The following is a 19,265-nucleotide window of genomic DNA, read 5'->3' as shown; positions in this document are numbered from 1 at the left end:
AAGTGTAATGGCCTGCATTCGTCATTTCCAGCCCTGGGGAGGTGGAGAGGGGTGGATTCCTTGCACTTGCTGGTTAGCTAGCCTTGCTCGTTTGCCAAACTCCAGGCAAAACAAGCTGCATAGGTTTTGAGGTGTTACATCTGGCTCCTACACGTGGGTGCACATGCATATGTGCATATACACACAAGAAAAGGAAAACTGCCGTTTTAAAGGTCACTGTTGGTTGTGGGGGATTGTTATTTTGTTTTCTTTTTTAAACATGGGTTCCAGGAATCAAATTCTGGTCCTCATGTTTCCAAGGCAAACTTAACTGACTTGGGGTTGGGGATGGGCCTGGGGCAAGAGCCTTTCTCCCCCACACACATTTTTTTAAAGAAAGTACTTGTGTGGTGGTTAAGTGTCTCCCATTCAAACTTACTAGAGAGTTAAAGGAAACATGATTTTTTTTCATTTACAAACCAAGTCTTAATTATAGATCTTCATTTGCCCTCACATGTATTACTAACTCGGGTTGCTCTGCAGTGCCACCATTTCTGAGAAGTTGTCTCCAGCTGTCCATGCCTCTGCTCAGCCCAAAACATTGTTCTTCCTAATCACATTTTATAGGCTGACACATCACTTAGAAAAACCAGGTTGTTAATGCCAGATTCTCTGAGGGCTTTCTCTGAACCTTGCTGCAATCTGGAGAGAAGAAAAACTTTTGTTTTTTGAAGGTCATCTGCAATAAATTGGAACACAGATTGAACAGGAGAATATACACTCATACGTCTATTAACATGCACCGGTGCACAGGGAAATATCACAGGAATACAGCCTCTGATGATTCAGTATGATTCAGGTGCTTATTCTGAAAGGGGTAGGAGAGAATGTAGACAATTTTGAGGGCTCCTAATTCTGGAGACAGAAATTAGTTTGTAAAACTATTCTCTTTGGAATTAGGAGGAGGCTACAGGACAGACATTCTCATGTGACAAAATTCATCCCTCAGCCCTCCTTTTGTTACAAATAACGAGACAGGATGGGGCTTTGAAGTCTGAAACAGTGGTGGCGAGTCCGTCCAGGCACAAGGTCTTTCCTGTATTCATATCTACCTTCTAATTCCTCTTTCTTCCCCCGATATTGTAGAACATTTGTGGTTTTGAGAAGGAGTCAGTGCTCTTCAAATTTATCACTATATTTGAATTAATATTATTATTATTGATTCATATTCCTTCCCCAGTTGTGTGTGTGTGTGTGTGTGTGTGTGTGTGTGTTTGAGCCTTGTTTCAAGTGTCACTCTAGGAAAGTTTTCCATGGGAGCCCACATATGATAAAAATGCATGCTATATTTCTCTACACCCTACAAGTTTGGGCAACGACATGGTGATTTAATAACCCAATTTAAATAAAGAACTACAAGCCAGGTAATGGCTCTGACTCACCAGACAGGAAGGTAAGGAAGTACTAGTTATTCTTTTTTTTTTTTTCCTATGCAGTTTGAAGCAGGGTCATGCTGCAGACACTGTCCTTTTAAACACTCGGAAACTTCTGCCACTTCCTGAGGCTGGTGGCTCCTTCCTGTGAGGGAGCAGGTCATGGGACATTATATGGAAAAGCAGGGGTGACAGCTCTTTTGTCCTTGGTGCTGATGGGCCTTCTATCCCTTGACCATTGTTTCTCCCTGATAATGAGCCGTTCAGGCTAAGAGGTGACTTCTGCCTGCCTGTGTCTGTGCTCTAATCTTTCAGGTAAGGCATGATCACTCTTTATAAAGCAGGAGTTCCTGTGAATTGAACCTCTCTTCTCATTTGAGTGTACCTACCTCGATCTTGATTGTCTGTGGCCCTGGAAGGTCTGCTCTAATACTGTGGCTCATCTTTCCTCACTCACCTCACAAATGCAGGCAGCTCTAGCTGATGATGTGCTTCCTGTGGCTTGACTTTCCACACTCACATATACACACTCACACGCATATACACATGCACACACATATACTGTCATATATACACACATATACACATGTGTACACATGTATATACATATACACATGCACACATACACACACACATGCACACACATATACTGTCATATATACACTCACATATACAAGTTCTACATCATTTGACCTTGGCCTTCTAAGATTTCTTGACTCTCCACCTTTGCTCAGCTCATATATATATTAAACTATACATTATACATTATATATTAATTATATATTAATATGTGTAATATATATTAAATTCCTTAATATATAATAAATAAGACCTTGATGAAAATTGGCTTTGGTTCTTCAGTTTGAGAGCACCTTAAGACTAAATGCTTATATTCCTTAGCATCCTTCCCAGCTAAAGGCATTGCAGATTAGAAGAGATTATAGCAAAGATTATGTTTTGGCACTCCTTTCTAACCCCGCTCTGCTATTTTTCATGTCTCTCTTAGCCTACTCGCTCATGTTTGAGATTGGCTGATTTCATCATCTTCACACATTTCCAAAATCCAGTCACTGTACCCTTTCAGTTTATATAATTTCCTCCTAGTTTATAGCAACCTCTTCAGCTCCATCCCTTCCTTTGTTCTAGTGCTGCCTAATCAGCTGAGGACCTTACTGAATCCTAGACAGGTGCTGTATCACTGAGCCACACCCCAGACCCAGTCCATGCTGCTTCTTTACATTACGTGGGGTTACTGCCTGTTCTGTGTTATTCCAGGTTGCATTATCATAGCCTTTCAGTCTTTCTGTTCTTCCAGCCTCAGACCTGCTTCTTCCGTCTTCTAGTCCAGCCTTACTGGACCCGCTTCAATCCTAATTCTCCTATAAGACTTTTTCCAACTGATCCCACCTTGTGTAGGAGCTGTCCTTCTCCACAGTTGCCTGGAATTTACTATCTGTGGCATTCATTGCGTTAAATGTACTCTAATTTGTGAGCCTGCCCAAATTATACTTATTTCTTGGCATGTGATTTGACAGGCAGTTGTTCTTTAGATAGAGTTATACTCTTAGGGAGATAATGGATCAGGCTATTTTGACTTTCTATTATGATAAAAATAAATTTGAAAATCTGTAGGTTGGTTGCTCAGTGTTTAAAAAACACTATGACCCACTAAATTGACTTTATCGTCCACTGATGAATCATAGCCTCCATTTTATAAAACTGTCTAACTTGTACAGTGATTAATGCTTATCATGATGGAAAGATAAGGCTGGGTACAACTCTACTACAGGGTGAGCACAAGGTATTGGAAAACAGATGCGTGAGCCCGGGAATTCAGAGGAGGCAAAATTCTATGGCAAAAACAACTTCCTTCTCAAGGAAGATGGTTCTGTTTGAGGAAGAGACTTCTGTATTTATCTTTTAAACAAAACCCACAAAGAAAATTAAGGGAGCCTCAGAAGCAAAAAAGAGCCTCTCACTCTAGAGTCTGGGTGAACTTCTCACCAGCATTTTGTTACAGCTACCAGTTGGCCAGACCTACTAGTCTAATGGTAGCTTGTTATGGGAGAAATCAACCTTTTTGATGGGTTTGTTCTAAAGGAAAGAATCCATGTCAGATTCTATAAACCCCATGAAAAGCCCTTGGCTAGGGAGGTCATCTTCCCTAGCATGGAAACTACCAAGATTTTTATTTTTTATTTTTTATTTTATTTTTATTTTTTATTTTATTTTTTTTGGCTAAATGGATATAATGCACCTGTCAAATCTCATCCTAAATAATTATGTTCATGCTTATAGAATAATGCTGACATCAGCTTTGCTCAGAGAAACTTCTTTCTGCAGTGGACAGCAATAACTGCAGAGTCTCATAACTCATCCAAAGGCTGAAAATAAGTGTCTGTTGAACGATTAGCCATAAATGAAATATTATCTATATTGCCCTCTCCTAGGCTCATCGATTTTGAAGATGACTAAAAGGGGCCATTCCCAGATGGTGAGCTCTGTGAGGTTAGAGGCCTCACATAATCCCAGAAGTCAGTCAAACTGTGTCTATGATAGCCTGGCATGTACAAAGCTCTGGGTTTCATCCTCAGAGCCCTAATAAAATAAAATAAACATGTCTTATACCTATGCTACTATGAACTCCAAGATAGAGAAAACAAAGTGTCGCATTCTTGTTCATCCGTACATCTCTGCTAATTGCCCCACAGTAGTTACTCAAGGAATGCTTGTCTGGTGAATGTGTTTAGTTAGTGATGACCATTTGTTTGTACATCCTATTAAGTCTAGGCAGCTGTCATCAAAGATGTTGATGTAGTGCCAAAGCACCTGAAAGGAATCAAAGGAAGCCACAGGGTCCCGTTTGAACTTGCTGCTATTGTTCTGAATTTTGGTTTTAGCTGAGGATGTCCTTTTTCCCTTCCTTTATCTTTTTTACAGTACTCCAAACAATGAGTGGTCTGTAGAGTGTATTTTTAAGATGATGATAAGAGATCCCTGGAGGTCTTTTATAGTGAATCAGTATTGACTTTGATGTTGGAGTTCCCCAGGAGGAAAAGAGCGCAGGATCGCTTTCTTTAGTTGCTTCCTTTGGCGGGTCCTGTTCACGTGGGGACTTCGTAAATTCCATTTCCCCCTCATATCCTTTGAAAATCATGCATTTGCTCTGCATTAACAAAATAATGTGTTTCAGCACAATCATCTACAAGGAGAGCGTTGTATGTCTTCTAGTTATTGTTGGTCACAAGTGTGATTTTCACAGGATTCTCTCCTGCTGAGGATGCTTTGTATTTTAGCCTTATGGCCTAACTGTTCTTGCATGTTCTTTTCTTAGCCCATAAAGTTTCTTGGTTGAGGATAAAGGTCAGTGGTAGAGCAGTTTTCTACCAAGTGCTATGCTTGCTGCCCAGCCACGACTTTGTTTTGTCAGTTATCATACTGAAATAAAGTTTATCACTGTCCTAGTCCCCGTCCTGTCCCCATAGTGTTTCTCCTAGTGCCATGTCACATACGTTCATCCATCTACATAGACATTTGAATCTAGATTCTGCATTCAAGAGAAAACAGGCAATATTTATCTTTCTTTTTTGTCCATATCACCTTCTCTTGTTTTCCAGTCTTTTTAGATCTTCCAATCTTCCTGAATAATCCCTCTTTCATTTTATATGTATGTGTGCATATGTGTGTGTGTGTGTGTGTATGTATGAAATCTAGGTTGTGCATATGATAGAAAACCAGTAACATTTATCTGAGTCTAATATATTTCACTTAAATGATTCATTTCTCTGCAAATAACATAATTCTGTTCTTTATGGCTGAATACAATTTTCTGTGAATGTGTATCACATTTTGCTTATTCATCTGTTGATGGACATCTTAACTGATTCCATGTTTTAGCTATAATGACTAGAGCCACAGATTTTAAAAGAAAAATATAAATGACCAATAAATATGTGAAATATGTTTAAATTCCTTAGTCATTATAAAAATGCAGATGAAAATAACATGGAGACTACATCTCAGAATGGTGGTCACCAAGAAAACACAAAATGCTGGCAAAAGTGGTGACATTTTACACTGCTGATGGTTATGAAAATTGGCTTTTGGAGCAAAGAACTATAAGCCCGGAAGTAAAAACAACCTTTCACTTCTGGAGGTTACAAGTCCAAACAAAATGTGGGCAGGATTACAGCCTGGTTGGGGGCTATCTTACTTACTTTTCCACTTTGTCATAAAACACCAAGACAAGTTCTTATAAAAGAAAGGGTTTCATTCGGGCTATGGTTTCAGAGGCTGTCCTTGATGGTGGAGCCAAGGCATGGTGGCAGGAACAGCTGAGAACTCACTTCTCGATTTGCAAATAGGAGGTAGAGAGAGACACACATTGGTAATGGCTCCAGTTTTTGAAACCTCAAAACCCACCCTGGTAACATACCTCCCAGGTTCCAACAACTGGGGACCGAGTATTCAAATGTAGGCGCCTCTAGGAACCAATCTCACTTAAACCACCACAGGGGCTCCGTGGGAGAGGAGTTTGCTTTTGTTTGTTTTTTCCATGCCTCTCTTCTGGCTTCTGGGGTTCGTTGGTAATCTTGATTTTTCAGTTTGCAGCTCTTTGGCTCTGTCCCACCGCCATGCAGCCGACTCCTTTTTGTCTACGCTGCACATAGCAGTCATTGTGTGCTTGTTTCCATTTCTTCTCTTCATAAGCAAAGGTTCTTATAAAGGTTCTCATCAAGACCTCAGGTCAACTACTTATATCTGCAGTGATCCAGTTTCCAAACAAGGTCTCTCAGAGGTCAAGGAAGATATGCATCTTTGGAGGGAATGCTACTTAATCCAGTCCAGCTTCCCTGATTCTCTTAAGTCAGTCTGGGTTAGTGAAGTTGTGTCTCTAAGTATTTCCCTAGTTTGGTACTTTCAGGAAACAGTGAGCAAGTGATTTGTCAGATTATATGCTATGTCTGGAACTCAAGCTTGGGTACTGTATTTAAAAGGGGGTATTAATTGAACTAGGGTGTGATCAGTGTTTTGAGGACTTTAGATTATGTGAGAACTAGAACTGGCTTGTTTGAATAGGGAAGATGTGGGAAGTGAATACAGTCCCAGGGCTGAAGGAATGATAGAAGGCAAGAGTGCATTGTAAGTTACACGCATCATGCCTCTGTACAAAGTGTGTGGTTGGTTTGCATGTTTTAGGTGTTGGGGTTGTCTTCATCCATTTTCACTACAGTAGATTCTAGCCTCCATTTCTGGAATGTGGCATGGCATATAGTTATAAGAATGGTAGCAGGAGAATATATATAGGAATGTTTAGAATAGGAGATTATAAAGGAAGGGCTGGTTTGGTGGCTCACCAGTTAAGAATGCTGCTGCATTTCCAGAGTTCCTGAGTTCAATTCCCAGCATCCACATGGCGGCTTATGACCATCTATCTATAAAGGGATCTATAAAGAGGAGATTTGATCCCCTCTTAAGGCATGTAGGTATACATACAGACAGATCACTCTCCTACATATTAAAAAAAAAAACAAATACATTTTAAATGAGATTATAAAGGAAGAAAAACAGTAATGTGTCATTTTATATTCAATAAAATAGGAAATATAAACTTACATTCTTCCTTGGCATCATGTACTGTTTTGGCTGCCTTTGAAATGTTTGTATGTTGTATGTGTTTGTCCTGGCAAGAAATTTGCTCTTCAGAATGGAATATCTTTCAATACAGGTTAAAATGCTGTGCATTAAATGGAGGAATTCATCTTCTACCCACTCACTGGTGTCTCTCTCTCTCTCTCTCTCTCTCTCTCTCTCTCTCTCTCTCTCTATATATATATATATATATATATATATATATATATACATATATATAAAATCAAGCATTGTTAAATTTATTGGTTTAGCATTGGACAAACAAAAGTTCCTGACTAGTATTCTGATTCTAGCCAGTGAATAGTACCTGTGTTTTTCTGCGGTGGTGAAGACATGTATGTAGCTTGGGTATTTCTCAGTGCATGGCAGTCAGGAGGGATGGAAGTAACTGTCTTGCCCACCATCCTCTATCATTGCCTCTTTATAAAAAATCTCTACCTACTGTGTCTAGCCTTTAGACAATGCAGTAAAGCTGTCTGCACAAACTGGATCTTGAGAACTGTGCCCTCTTTTCTCATTGTTTTGGGTCATGTTCTTCTTGAAGTTGAGTTGGCTCTGTTTTCACAGCAATTGCAGAATCTCTCTCTCTCTCTCTCTCTCTCTCTCTCTCTCTCTCTCTGTCTCTCTCTTACACACACTGTAAAAATATTAAAAATAAAAATGTCCTCGGCATTTAAAAAATAAATAAAAGGAAACCTCATAGTTTAATTTTCATTAAACAAAGTTGTACAGTTAGTAAAAGAACCTCATACTTAGAAACATGCTGAGCTATTGCTTTAGAAGTGCATTTTATTATTTATAAAGTACCTGCCTTGTACAACGGTATAGTGGTAGCTACTGCCATTGTGAGGTGCCAAAATGCCGTGAAAGGGAAATACTCTCTATTTCTCGTATCTTTCCAGCTAATGGACGAGTACAAGAAGCTGAGTCGCACTTTTTTTTTAAAGGACTACTCCTGTAATGGATCACTGTTTTTGTTTTCCTTTTCCTTACCATTTTTGTGTCACCATAATATTTTATTTCTATGAATCTCATTTTAAAGAATAAATAAACTATTTTTATAAAACATAGTATAGAAGGAAAGGACAGCTGTGTCTCTCCTGCTTATAGACAAAACTGTGTCAAGAATTAGTGAATAGGAATAATGTGTCTGGCATTGCAGATGTGGCTCAGTGGTTAAGAACACTAGCTACATTTCCAGAGGACCCAGGTTCAAATCTCAGCACCCATGTGGTTACTCAAACTCCATGATCTAAAAGCTCCAGTCCTGAGGATTTGATGCCTTCTGTATCCCTGGACACTGCATTCACATGGTATACAGTTGTACATTCAAACAACATCCATACAATTAAGATAAAAATTTCAAAAAGAAATGCCTCGAGGATGAATAGGGTGTCACTGCATAGAAAGGAGTTGTGTTTGAAGAATAGCTGAGGTAATGCCCACCGTCCATCCTTGTGGACTCTAGGATGTGGTTTTGTTCATTTTTTTGTCTTTTTTTTTTTTTTTTGTAGTGTTTGCTAAGCAGCACAAAATCTTAGGCTCGATCCTGATGTTAAAACAAAGGCTGGAATCAAGATGTCAGTGTCTGGCAGTGAAGTAGAGGAAGAATAATTCCTGTGTGTAAAATTCATCTTCCTCTCATCAGCATTTCATTGCTGTCACTACGTTGTCACCCAGAAAAAGCATTGCCTCTTCAGTTCTTTCAGTTAAATTCACTCTCCAGTGCTCCCTGTCTTCCTCTTGTGGAGACAAATACAAATAGAGTGTTTAAGCAGGTTTTGAACCTCTTTGACACAATGAGTGGAACTAAATAGGGAGTCACTCCCAATGATTTGATTCATAAGACAGCCCGTTACCCTCCATTCTTTTTTGTTTTGTTTTGCCCATTACCCTCCATTCTTTTTTATTTTGTTTTGTTTTTTGTTTTTCAAGACAGGGTTTCTTTGTGTAGTCCTGCTGTCTTGGAACTCAATGTAGACCAGGCTGGCCTCGAACTCAGAAATCTGCCTGCCTCTGCCTCCAAAGTGCTGGGATTAAAGGCATATGCCACCACCACCCTCCCTTCTAGCTCTGGGAACGCCAGAGCCTGTGGTCTAGAAGGACTGACTCTAGATACACAGACTTCTCCCCTATGGCCACAGGGCCTGCCATTCTGTGTGCATTCTGTGGCCATTCTCAATTTTGGCTCTTTAAGAGTTTATGTCCTTTCTATTCAGAGATGTCCTTTCCTTCAGGAATCAAATGTGCTTGGGTACATTGTCACATCTATTTGAGAAGCTAAAGCAATGCCACAATCTCTAAATACATCTGCAGCACACACATCTGAGTAGATAGAGGTCTTTAAGTCTTCATCTCTGGATTAGGGTTGCACACACCAGAGCCTCCCTAAGGCGTATTGACTCATTGGAAGTCTGAGTCTGGTTTCTTTTCCTTTCTTTTAATTTCATTTCTTTTCTTTGCTTTGCTTTGCTTTCCTTTTCTCATCTTTCTTCTGTCACGTTTATCTCCAAGGATATCTTTTATATCTTTAATACAATTTCTGCCTTCAATTATTGTATAACTGAGTGCCTAAATAAGACTACCATATGGTGAGTTTCTAAAATGAAAGGCTGTTGAGAAAGTGTGATTTTGTTTTTGTTTGAATCCGTTGACTTAACTGAGCTAAATGTGTCACTGTAGTAACGACCATCATCAAGGCCAGCACAAGGACCAGCATTCCCCGTGTTTTGGACTGTGACTTAGTAAACAGCTAATGCCTGTGCCCACAGATTTTAGAGGAAGATTTTTGAGTGGCTCCCTAGTGAGGGGGAAGCTTGTTGTCAGCCTACCCATAACTAACTGTATGCTATGAAAATAGCAGATAGAGCTAGTGTATGTCAGAAGCAGGGATGGGACGCAGTGTTTATCACAGCATGTAGAAAGAATTGTGTGTGATTTCTATCTGTTAGTCACGTTATTTGGGAAATTGTGTGACTTCTCTGAGGGTCATTATCCTATCATAACATGGTTTGAAAATATCACAGATGACTGGAGATGGCCAGGTGGTTGATAGCATGGAACATGAGCTCTGTGTTCTTTCCCATCTGCACTGCCCCAAAGCACACTGTTCCCACTGTGCTTAATAGATTTCGCATTACTTCTGGATGTATACTTCATTCTTGAGCAGTTACAAAATGCAAGCATGTATCTTTGCCTCTGTAGATTTCATTTAGAGGATGTCCTCTCTCTGTCTTTCCTTACTTCCTACAGATCCTTTCCGTATTTCCACATGAATTGAAGCAGGAAGCATCTTTTGGGTCTTCCTTCCTTCCTTCCTTCCTTCCTTCCTTCCTTCCTTCCTTCCTTCCTTCCTTCCTTCCTTCCTTCCTTCCTTCCTTCCTTCCTTCATCTCTCTATTTTAGAAAGAGCTGCTGTCCGTGACCAGAAGCGTGCTTCCTTTTCCAGATCATGCCTGTGAAGCTTTGGGCACTATCACCTACTTTGCCCTTTGCACTCAGCTTGCGTGCAGCGAGCAGATGAGATTGCCTTCTGCAGCCCTTCTTTCATGCTGTGATTTCTAAAGTCCCCACTGGAGGCCCTGGAAATCTGTGTGTCAGTCTGGATAACAGAGAGCACATTGATCTTGTGTTCTGTGTGACCACTGAATACTCAGTTCTGTAGCTGCAGATGATGTTCTTGATGATGGGAAAGGGAGGGTGCTGGAAATTTGTGTTGTGCAAAGGACATTTATTTCACAATGTATTTCTGGCTTAATGGTTAGGGAAACCCTCAAAAAAAAAGAAAGAAAGAAAGAAAGAAAGAAAGAAAGAAAGAAAGAAAGAAAGAAAGAAAGAAAGAAAGAAAGAAAGAAAGAAAGAGAAAACAGAGAAACTGTTGACACTGTAATTATAATTCTACTAAATCAGACAATGATGGCACACACCTTTAATCCCAGCATTTGAGAGGCAGAAGCAAGAGTAATTCTCACTGAAAAACTTCATTTCCCTCTTAGGATTTAGTGCGCTTCAGACCAGGCATGTCACTTTTAATTCTGTCCTTTCGAATCACTGAGGTATCGGCCTCCACCATCTTAAAGACTCTAGAGTAGTTCTCTCCTGTAGTTATATGTGAACATTACCACTGTAAGAGGTTTGATAGTTATATTTAAATGGTAGTTCACAATTTCAAAAGGTTAAAAAAAAGCTTTAATATATCCAAAGTTTAATTTATCCTTTTTATTTTTATTTATTTATTTATTTTTGGGTTTTGGGTTTTTTTTCAAGACAGGGTTTCTCTGTGTAACCCTAGCTGACCTGGAACTCACTCTGTAGACCAGGCTGGCCTCGAACTCAGAAATTCACCTGCCTCTGCCTCCCAAGTGATGGGATTAAAGGCGTGCACCACCACTGCCAGGCCCTTTTTTATTTTTGACAAGCTTTGGCTATTTTGTAAAGTCCAAGCACTTTTTGTATGTTATTTTTTTCAGTGTAGATGAAGCTTCAATTCATATAAATTCACTTTGTTTATTCATGTTAGAATAAGTAATTCCAAGATGATAGTCAGCATTATAGTCTATCTCTTAAACCATCCAGGGTACATTCATAAAAAATAAAGCATTTTCTTATGTAGCCAGAATAATATAGTTACTTTTAAAAAGTGTTTTAGCATCATTGAATTTCTTGCCCATATTAAAATTAACTCAATCACTCCAGTTTATCACTTGCATCTTATTTGTTCAAACTGAAGTCAATCCTGGATTGCACTGTCTCTGGTTATTATGTTCCTTAAAACTAACTTAGTCTAAAGCAGTCCTCTGGCCATGCATTGTCTTATGACATGTTCCACCCTTGGATTTGTCCAGTTGGTTTTTGGAGACTTCTATTTACTTTGCTACTTCTGTATGTCCTCTTTTGGAGTAATCTAGAGTCAGGATTAAAATAAAAAATGGAAAGATTTTGGCAAGAATAAATCATGTTGCAGGTCCACTTAAATCCAACAGAACTCAAGCACCAGGTCAAGGCAGATGACAAAAATTTATTGTAATCAAGCCACCACTGATTGATCAGGACCACAGAACAGACTAGGGAGCTAAACTGCTACCCTGAAGGAATGTTGCACATCACAGTTAAAGGATGAAATCATAGAGAAATGGGGAGCTGGGTGGGCAGTAGCATTGTTCCCATGATATTTTGACCTAAGAGGTTGAGCAGGGAGTTTCCATTAATCAGGATAGATTTCCACCAATCAGGAGCTTGTTCCTAGGCCTGGGAACATGAACTTAGTTTGATCCTACCAGCAAGATGGGGAAGTTGTCCCTGAGATGTGTAGACTCAGACAACCATTTACAACAGAAGCTGTTCAGCTCTCGGGAAGTACTCAGCTTCCTGAGACCTTGAATTTAGTTTCTCTCTGTATTAAATGGAGTCTGAAAACAAAATGGTGGTACTTAGAATAAGCTTCTTTCACTTGTTCCCAACAAAATGATATGTGTGTGGGGTTTTTTTTGACATTGTATGGGTGAGAAGGCATATGTGCCCTGCCTACCCAACCATATGTGATATTAGATTACAGTGATGATAGCCCAGTACTTACCTGTAAAGTGTTACACTAGAGACAAGAGTGGAGTTTGTGATATCAAGATGTGTTTTATGTTTTTTCTTGTGTTTTTAAATATGATGGCTTTGCTATGGAATTTTTAACCATTAATTCCCAGTTTCAAAATAAGGAATTAATTTATGTGGCTCATTTGTGCTGAGCCTTTACTCAATTGTCCTGATGTTTTAAATGGCAGCAATTGAACTTTTGCTTGAAATTGTTCCTTATATATTAATGGCTTGCATGAATTGAATGTTTCAGCCAATTAAACTATTTATTTCTATGGCTAGTTTGTTTTTTGCTAAGCTTATTAAAATGTGAGTCTATAAAAGATAGTTTCTTTGTCGCTGACTCCTTCCTTCATTGGGTGATGCTACTCTGTTGGTTTTAAATATGCCTTTGCTCTGTTGTATGTTGGATGTTTTGGCCTATCCTATAATTTCTTTGTCCCAAATGTCATTCAGTCACTTTGGTAACAACAGGCCTTAGTTCCTCTGTTGGCTCTTTTTCTTAGAAATGGTTAGACACCAAAATCCCAACATTTGTAATGTCTGTTGGTATTGGAATCACACAATTCATAGATCTTTTCAGTGGTCTAATTAGTTCTTAATTTTATATTAAAAATTTGAATAATGAAAATTTAGATAGTAAGGGATTTTGAGAACTAATGGGATGTGTTGACTATTTGACAAGTAGCACATTTTCTCATCACACTAACAGTAACTATGGGAGGTGATGCTTATTCCCAACTTGTTCACTCTGAAATATGTACATATTTTATCATATCATATTGTAATACCATAAGAATATAGTTTCTTTTTCCATAAGATTAATCAGACAAAATTAAGTCAAATTTTAAAATTTTAATCTGACATGTTTTTAATTATAATTATATCTTTTTTTAGCACTGAAAATCTTGTCCACCATAAAAAATACTGCTTCATCTCAGTATATAAGCAAAGTAATTTCAAAATGACACTAGTATTAATAAGACCAAATGAACTTTATAGTTTCTTTTGATTATTTTTATAGTATAGTTTGATTTTTATGGAAGAATGTTAATGTTAATTTCATTTACTTAATTTTAATTTCAATCCTTTTCCTTGAGATATGTCTTGCCTATTTTGTTTTTATCACAGGTTGACCACTTTGGATTTTTTGACACAAGAACTTTTAAACAGCGGTACCTAGTTGCTGATAAACACTGGCAGAGAGATGGTGGATCTATACTTTTCTACACTGGTAATGAAGGGGACATTGTCTGGTTTTGCAATAATACGGTATGTACACATTAGTGACCTGCTGAAATCCGGTCTTTCATAGTGATAAACAGGAGAAATGCTTAGCAGTGTAGAGGACCAAGAATACTGTTCTTCAAAAGCAAAAGCAAGATGGCTCAGCTGGCAAAGGCTTGCGACCCGACCTCATCCCTGAGCCCTGCTTGATGGAAAACCAGCTCCTATATGTTCTTCTTTGATGTCCTCAAGTGTGATATGGCATGTGCCCTCCATATCACATGGCATAAATGTAATGAAAAATAAAATAAGATAAACTCAATAGTAATAGAAAGATGGCAAAAGTTCATGAGTGAATGAAAATTATGGTGCTAGGAATTCAGAGCCAGCCTGTGCTGCCATCTAGTTCAAGATGAAACCGTCTCAACGATGACAGACAGGCAGACAGACAGACAAGTAGACAAAACGGGCAGTATTGTGTAGCTTTGGCCTGACTATGGCCTATAGAAAGTAAATGTAAGGCTAGGGATATTTTGTATTTACTACTGTATGTTTAAAGTGAAGATTTGCATTGTGTGTATAGTAGATGATCAATAAATATTTACCAAATTAATACGTAAGACTGAAATGAAACCATGCAAACAAAGAAAAATATAAAAGTTTGACTGTCCAGTCGAAGGGGGAGGTAAAGTAGCTGCAGTTTCATCTACTTTCCTGTTCTACCCATTTTTAATTGGTCATAATTAAAATAGTTTAATCTATTAGCTTGCTTCACTGACTTAATTTTCTATCACCTTTTAACTGCATCTATTAACAAGACAATTTGGAAGGAATACAGACAGTGCTGTGACTAGAAAATGTCAAATTTCTCCCAAGATGCTAGGCTGTGACCTCCTGCCCCGTAGGGAGTAGTGCCATCTCTGTGGCTGGGGGGCACCATTCTCAGGGAATTATGACAAATGGTTGTTGAACCGAATTCAGTTGACATGAGAGACATGACTCTAAGTATACAGTTACTGTCTTACTCAGTTGTGATTATTTTCTTCAGATGGTCAAGCCCCAAATCCCCTGGGCATGGGGGTGCACCCCTGAGTAGCACTCAGGAGGGTGGGGCTAGAAGACTGTAAATATGAGTCTTTCCTGCTTCTATAGTGACACCCAGCCTGCAAAGTCAAACAATCAAGAGAAAAACAAACAAACCAATAAATGATTTAAATGTCAGGTGGTGGTGATGTATGCCTTTAATCTCAGTCCTCTGGAGGCAGAGTGGTTCGAGGCCAGTCTAATCTACAGAGTGAGTTCCAGAACAGCCAGGGCTACACAGAGAAACCCTGTCTCGAACAACCAAAAAATAAAATAAATTGAAAAATTTAATAATAAACAAATACACCTAAAATAAAATAGCTCCTGAGAAAAGACATTAGGTAAGTGCCCAGATTCCTGGGGCTATTTGTGTAAAACGGTTCTGCTTTGTCTCTTTCCGGTTTGCTTTGCTTTTCTTTTGTTAGAGACAGGGTCTGTCTGCATAACCCAGGCTGTCCTGGAAGTTGCTGTATAAACTAGGGAATCCAGGGATCTGGGTGCTTCGCTTCTGCCTCTGCTTCCTGAGTGTTGGGATTGAAGGCGTATACTACTCAGGATACTCTTTTCTGTAGCTAATCTTCTCTGCCAAACCCACAGTCAACCTTTCCTAGCCAGTATCTCTGTCTTATTTCAGGCAGAGAGATGTTCAGTCTTAGGACCCCAATGTTCCTTAGGCTCTGCAGCTTGCATTGAACACTTGCTGGGTATCCATGTCCTCAGAGAGGTGGAGAAGAAAAACAGTTTTAAATAAGTGTCCAAAGCAGATCCTAGGTCGGATCCTGGAAGGGCAGATCCCAGATGTCCCTAGCCCTTGGCATCTTCCTATAAACTAAAGCATTTCAACTGGACGTTTTCTTCTGGACATTAAGTTTTTGAGAAGCAGTGAAGACAGGTGGATGAGGCTTCCGTTCTGACTGCCAGTTTGTTATTTCAGTTGCACAAGCCTTTAACTCCAGCCTTTTCTTCAGTGGGGATAGTAAACGTGCCTAGCTCCCATAGGTGTGAGGACTAAATAAGATTAAAGAATGTGCTGGTGCAGCTTGTTAATCCACGATGTAGCCCTCTTTTGAAAGATAAAATTACCCTTGAAATGGATGCAGGCAGATAATCGCTAATTGCATCATTTATGGGTTCCTTTAAACTGCTTCCTGTCAAAGCCTGAGACCAACTAACTCCACAGAGCTTGGCTCCTCCTCTTAAGACATTGCAGTCTGGTGGTGTAAGGCATACATGTAAGTTCCTGCTGCAGCAGGTGCAGGGGCTCTTTGCAGTCCTCTGGTGTTGAGGGGAGATGGCCAGCTCTGCTGGGCTGGGGCATGCAGGGGGCAGTGTGCTTGAGCTGAGTGGGGCTCAGTTATGCTGTTACTGGCTGGACCTGGGATATGTGGCAAGAACGAGCATCTCCCTGAAAGAGAAGGTGGGGTCTTAGAAGCCACAGGTATCAGGGTAACATGATCATTATCCCTGCAGGTAGCTCCTCTAGTTCCTTAGAGATTGGTCAAAATAACCAAAGCCATTTTGAAGTTCCTATGCCTCATTAGGAAATATTAACATACTAAACACCTACAGCATTCACCAGGAATTACAAGGCTTTAACCTGTACTAAACTGTCCAGTCTCAAGGTTTTCAGCCTTCTTAATGCTGCAACCCTTTCATAGAGCTCATTGGTACTTCATAACTGTAATGTTGCAACTGTTATGAATCATAGTGTAAATATCTGATATTTTCTGTGATCTCAGAAGATTCTTGTGGAAGAGCTGTTTGATATCTCCCAGTGGTCACAACCCATGGGCTGAGAACCGCTGATCTAATCAACTTGTGCTGTCTGCCTAGGATGCTTTCTTAGGAGGGATTCAGAGGGCACCGTCCGGTCAAGGGGAAGGAGAGAGCAAAGGATTAGTGAGGAGCCAGCAGTGTGGAGTAAGGAAGTCAGTGGCCTTGTGCCTGCTCTGCATTACAGCCTGGACTTCAGTCTCCGCTGTGCCACCTGTGTGAACACTGAGCCTTGTCTCTCAGTGTCCTTGCCTGTAAAACCACAGTGCCTGATTCTTGTTTATTGTGCTAATTAAGTGAATTGTTACATGTGTGGTTAGAGCAGTATCTGACACATTGCAAACAGTAATTAATAACAGCTGCTGTTAGCTACTGTTGATTTTCTAATAAATTAGATTAAAATCCCAAGAGAATTTAATATACTTATTTATCTTTTAATTTCTTTTCTTTCTTTTCTTTCTTTCCTTTCCTTCCTTCCTTCCTTTCTTTCTTTCTTTCTTTCTTTCTTTCTTTCTTTCTTTCTTTCTTTCTTTCTTTCTTTCTTTCTTTCTTTCTTTCTTTCTTTCTTTCTTCCTTTCTTCCTTCCTTCCTTCCTTCCTTCCTTCCTTCCTTCCTTCCTTCCTTTCTCTTTCTCTTTCTGTTTTTGTTTTTTTGAGATGGGGTTTCTCTGTGTAGCCCTGGCTGTCCTGGAACTCACTCTGTAGACCAGGCTGGCCTTGAACTGGGAAATCTGCCTGCTTCTGCCTCCCAAGTGCTGTGCCAAGATGGACCACCACTGCCCGGCATCTTTTAATTTTTTTATGTTGTCTGTGTATGTCTTTGAGGCTTAGATATCTTTACCTCCTTCCTAGATTATTAACCACAGTGCAGTTTGAAGACTGACATATGATATTGACTCAGGGTCAGAGAGTCAGGAGAAGAAGAGGTGAGGATTAGATGAACACGCTGATCTTTTTTGTTTCTCCGGAGTACACTGTGATACAGGTCGTGTGGCTTTTCCCCCTGTGGAGCACACATACATTGCACAGTTTTTAGAGAGTTCTTTCTGGTCTGGTCTAACACCTTTTCACATGGCTAGCAAAAGTTCAGTGCAATGTTTGATGGCCCAATTTGACTTGTGACTTTGTGAACTCTTCCTAGGGGTTCATGTGGGATGTGGCTGAGGAGCTGAAGGCTATGCTGGTGTTTGCTGAACATCGATACTACGGGGAGTCCCTTCCCTTCGGTCAGGACTCCTTCAAGGTAAGTGCACATTTTTCTTTTAAGGTTAAAGATTTTGAGTACCCTTTTTGGTAGTTAATTTGTTTAAGTTTAGAACATTTTATACTTAATCAATATGAGATCAGTTTAATTTGAAGTGCCTGAAAATTTAATAATTTGTACTTTATCTTTCCTTTATATATCTAATTTGTATAAAATAAGAATTTTCCTTCCTTCCTTCCTTCCTTGCTTCCTTCCTTCCTTCCTGAGCCAAGGATCAAACCCAGGCCTCCTGTGTGCAGAGCAAACGATCCCACTAAACTTCGTTCTCAGTTCTCAGTTTAAAGTCCGAGACCTTTAAAGCCGTGCAGTCACTTTACAAAAGAAAACTCAGGCCTATTCTACCTCTATACCTGTTCTGCCTGCATGTGGCTGTGCACCCCGTGGGAGCCTGGTGCCCGAGAAGCTCCAGGGAACTCTTCATCCCCTGGACCTGCAGTTGTGGATGTTGGGAGCAGTGTGTGCTTGCTGGGAACCAAACCCAGGTCCTTTGCAAGAGCAGCAAGTGCTCCTCCCAGGGGAGCTTCCTCTCCAGCTCTCCATCAGTGGCTCTTTGTTTGGTTTTGTTTGTAGTTCTGGGGAACCGAGGAAGGCAGGCCGAGGAAGGCCTAACATGTTCCCGGTAAGGGCTCTACCCTTATGTTACAAGTACAGCCCCTGCTAGTTACACTTCAGTTGTGCGGCCTGACTTCAGCCAGGTCAGTCTTAACTCCATTGCTGCCCCTGTGCAGGGAATTTTCATTATTGCATGTCAGTAAGCAGTTGTGCTCTGTAAATGATGAACTAAGTTCTTGTTCTTGCCTCAGGAGTAAATGCAAATATATGAGAAGGAGTTTCAGTAACATATAATCAGCATCTAAGTATAAATGATGTCATGTTAACCTTTCCCTTCCTACTGGAGGCCCTGGCCTTGGCCTTTGTCAGGCTTTGTACTTAACGAGCCAGGAGTTTTTCCTCCACTGAATGACCTGATTTTCCTCATGTCCTTCTAGCTATAATAATTTCCCACATACCCTGTTACTAATATTTTCCTTAGGGAACTCGGTTTCCAAAAGTTGCCACTATTTTTATGTTTTTCAAATTGCTTTAAAATATGACAATAAATATTACAGTAAAATGTTTATGCAGTACCTAATGTCTTCTATCTTATTCAGTTGAGTGTGATACTATCCTTTTGTGAATTGTCACCTAAAATAATTTGAGAATAGTCATATTTTATGCTGTTTTGAAAGGAGCTTTTTAAATTTTATATTTGGTTAACTGAGTTTATTAT

The 19,265-nt window shown here is 39.7% G+C and overlaps 1 protein-coding gene across 2 annotated transcripts in view; it reads left to right on the top strand.

Moving 5' to 3' along the window:
* The window catches only part of LOC127665914 (lysosomal Pro-X carboxypeptidase), a 48,703-nt gene that overhangs the window by 8,913 nt on the left and 20,525 nt on the right, over positions 1-19,265 (top strand). The window contains exons 2-4 of one of the 2 annotated variants that reach the window (XM_052158544.1): positions 3,863-3,975; positions 13,781-13,921; positions 17,873-17,974. In XM_052158544.1, the coding sequence (XP_052014504.1) occupies positions 3,880-3,975; positions 13,781-13,921; positions 17,873-17,974 (339 nt within the window). In that variant the 5' untranslated portion in view covers positions 3,863-3,879. The remainder of the gene's footprint in view (positions 1-3,862; positions 3,976-13,780; positions 13,922-17,872; positions 17,975-19,265) is intronic. The other variant, XM_052158536.1, reaches the window with a different exon arrangement.

The sequence above is a fragment of the Apodemus sylvaticus genome, chromosome 1, assembly GCF_947179515.1.
Source record: "Apodemus sylvaticus chromosome 1, mApoSyl1.1, whole genome shotgun sequence".
Lineage (NCBI taxonomy): Eukaryota > Metazoa > Chordata > Mammalia > Rodentia > Muridae > Apodemus > Apodemus sylvaticus.
The sequence above is the reverse complement of the archived record's forward strand: the minus strand, read 5'-3'. Positions and strand labels throughout refer to the sequence as shown.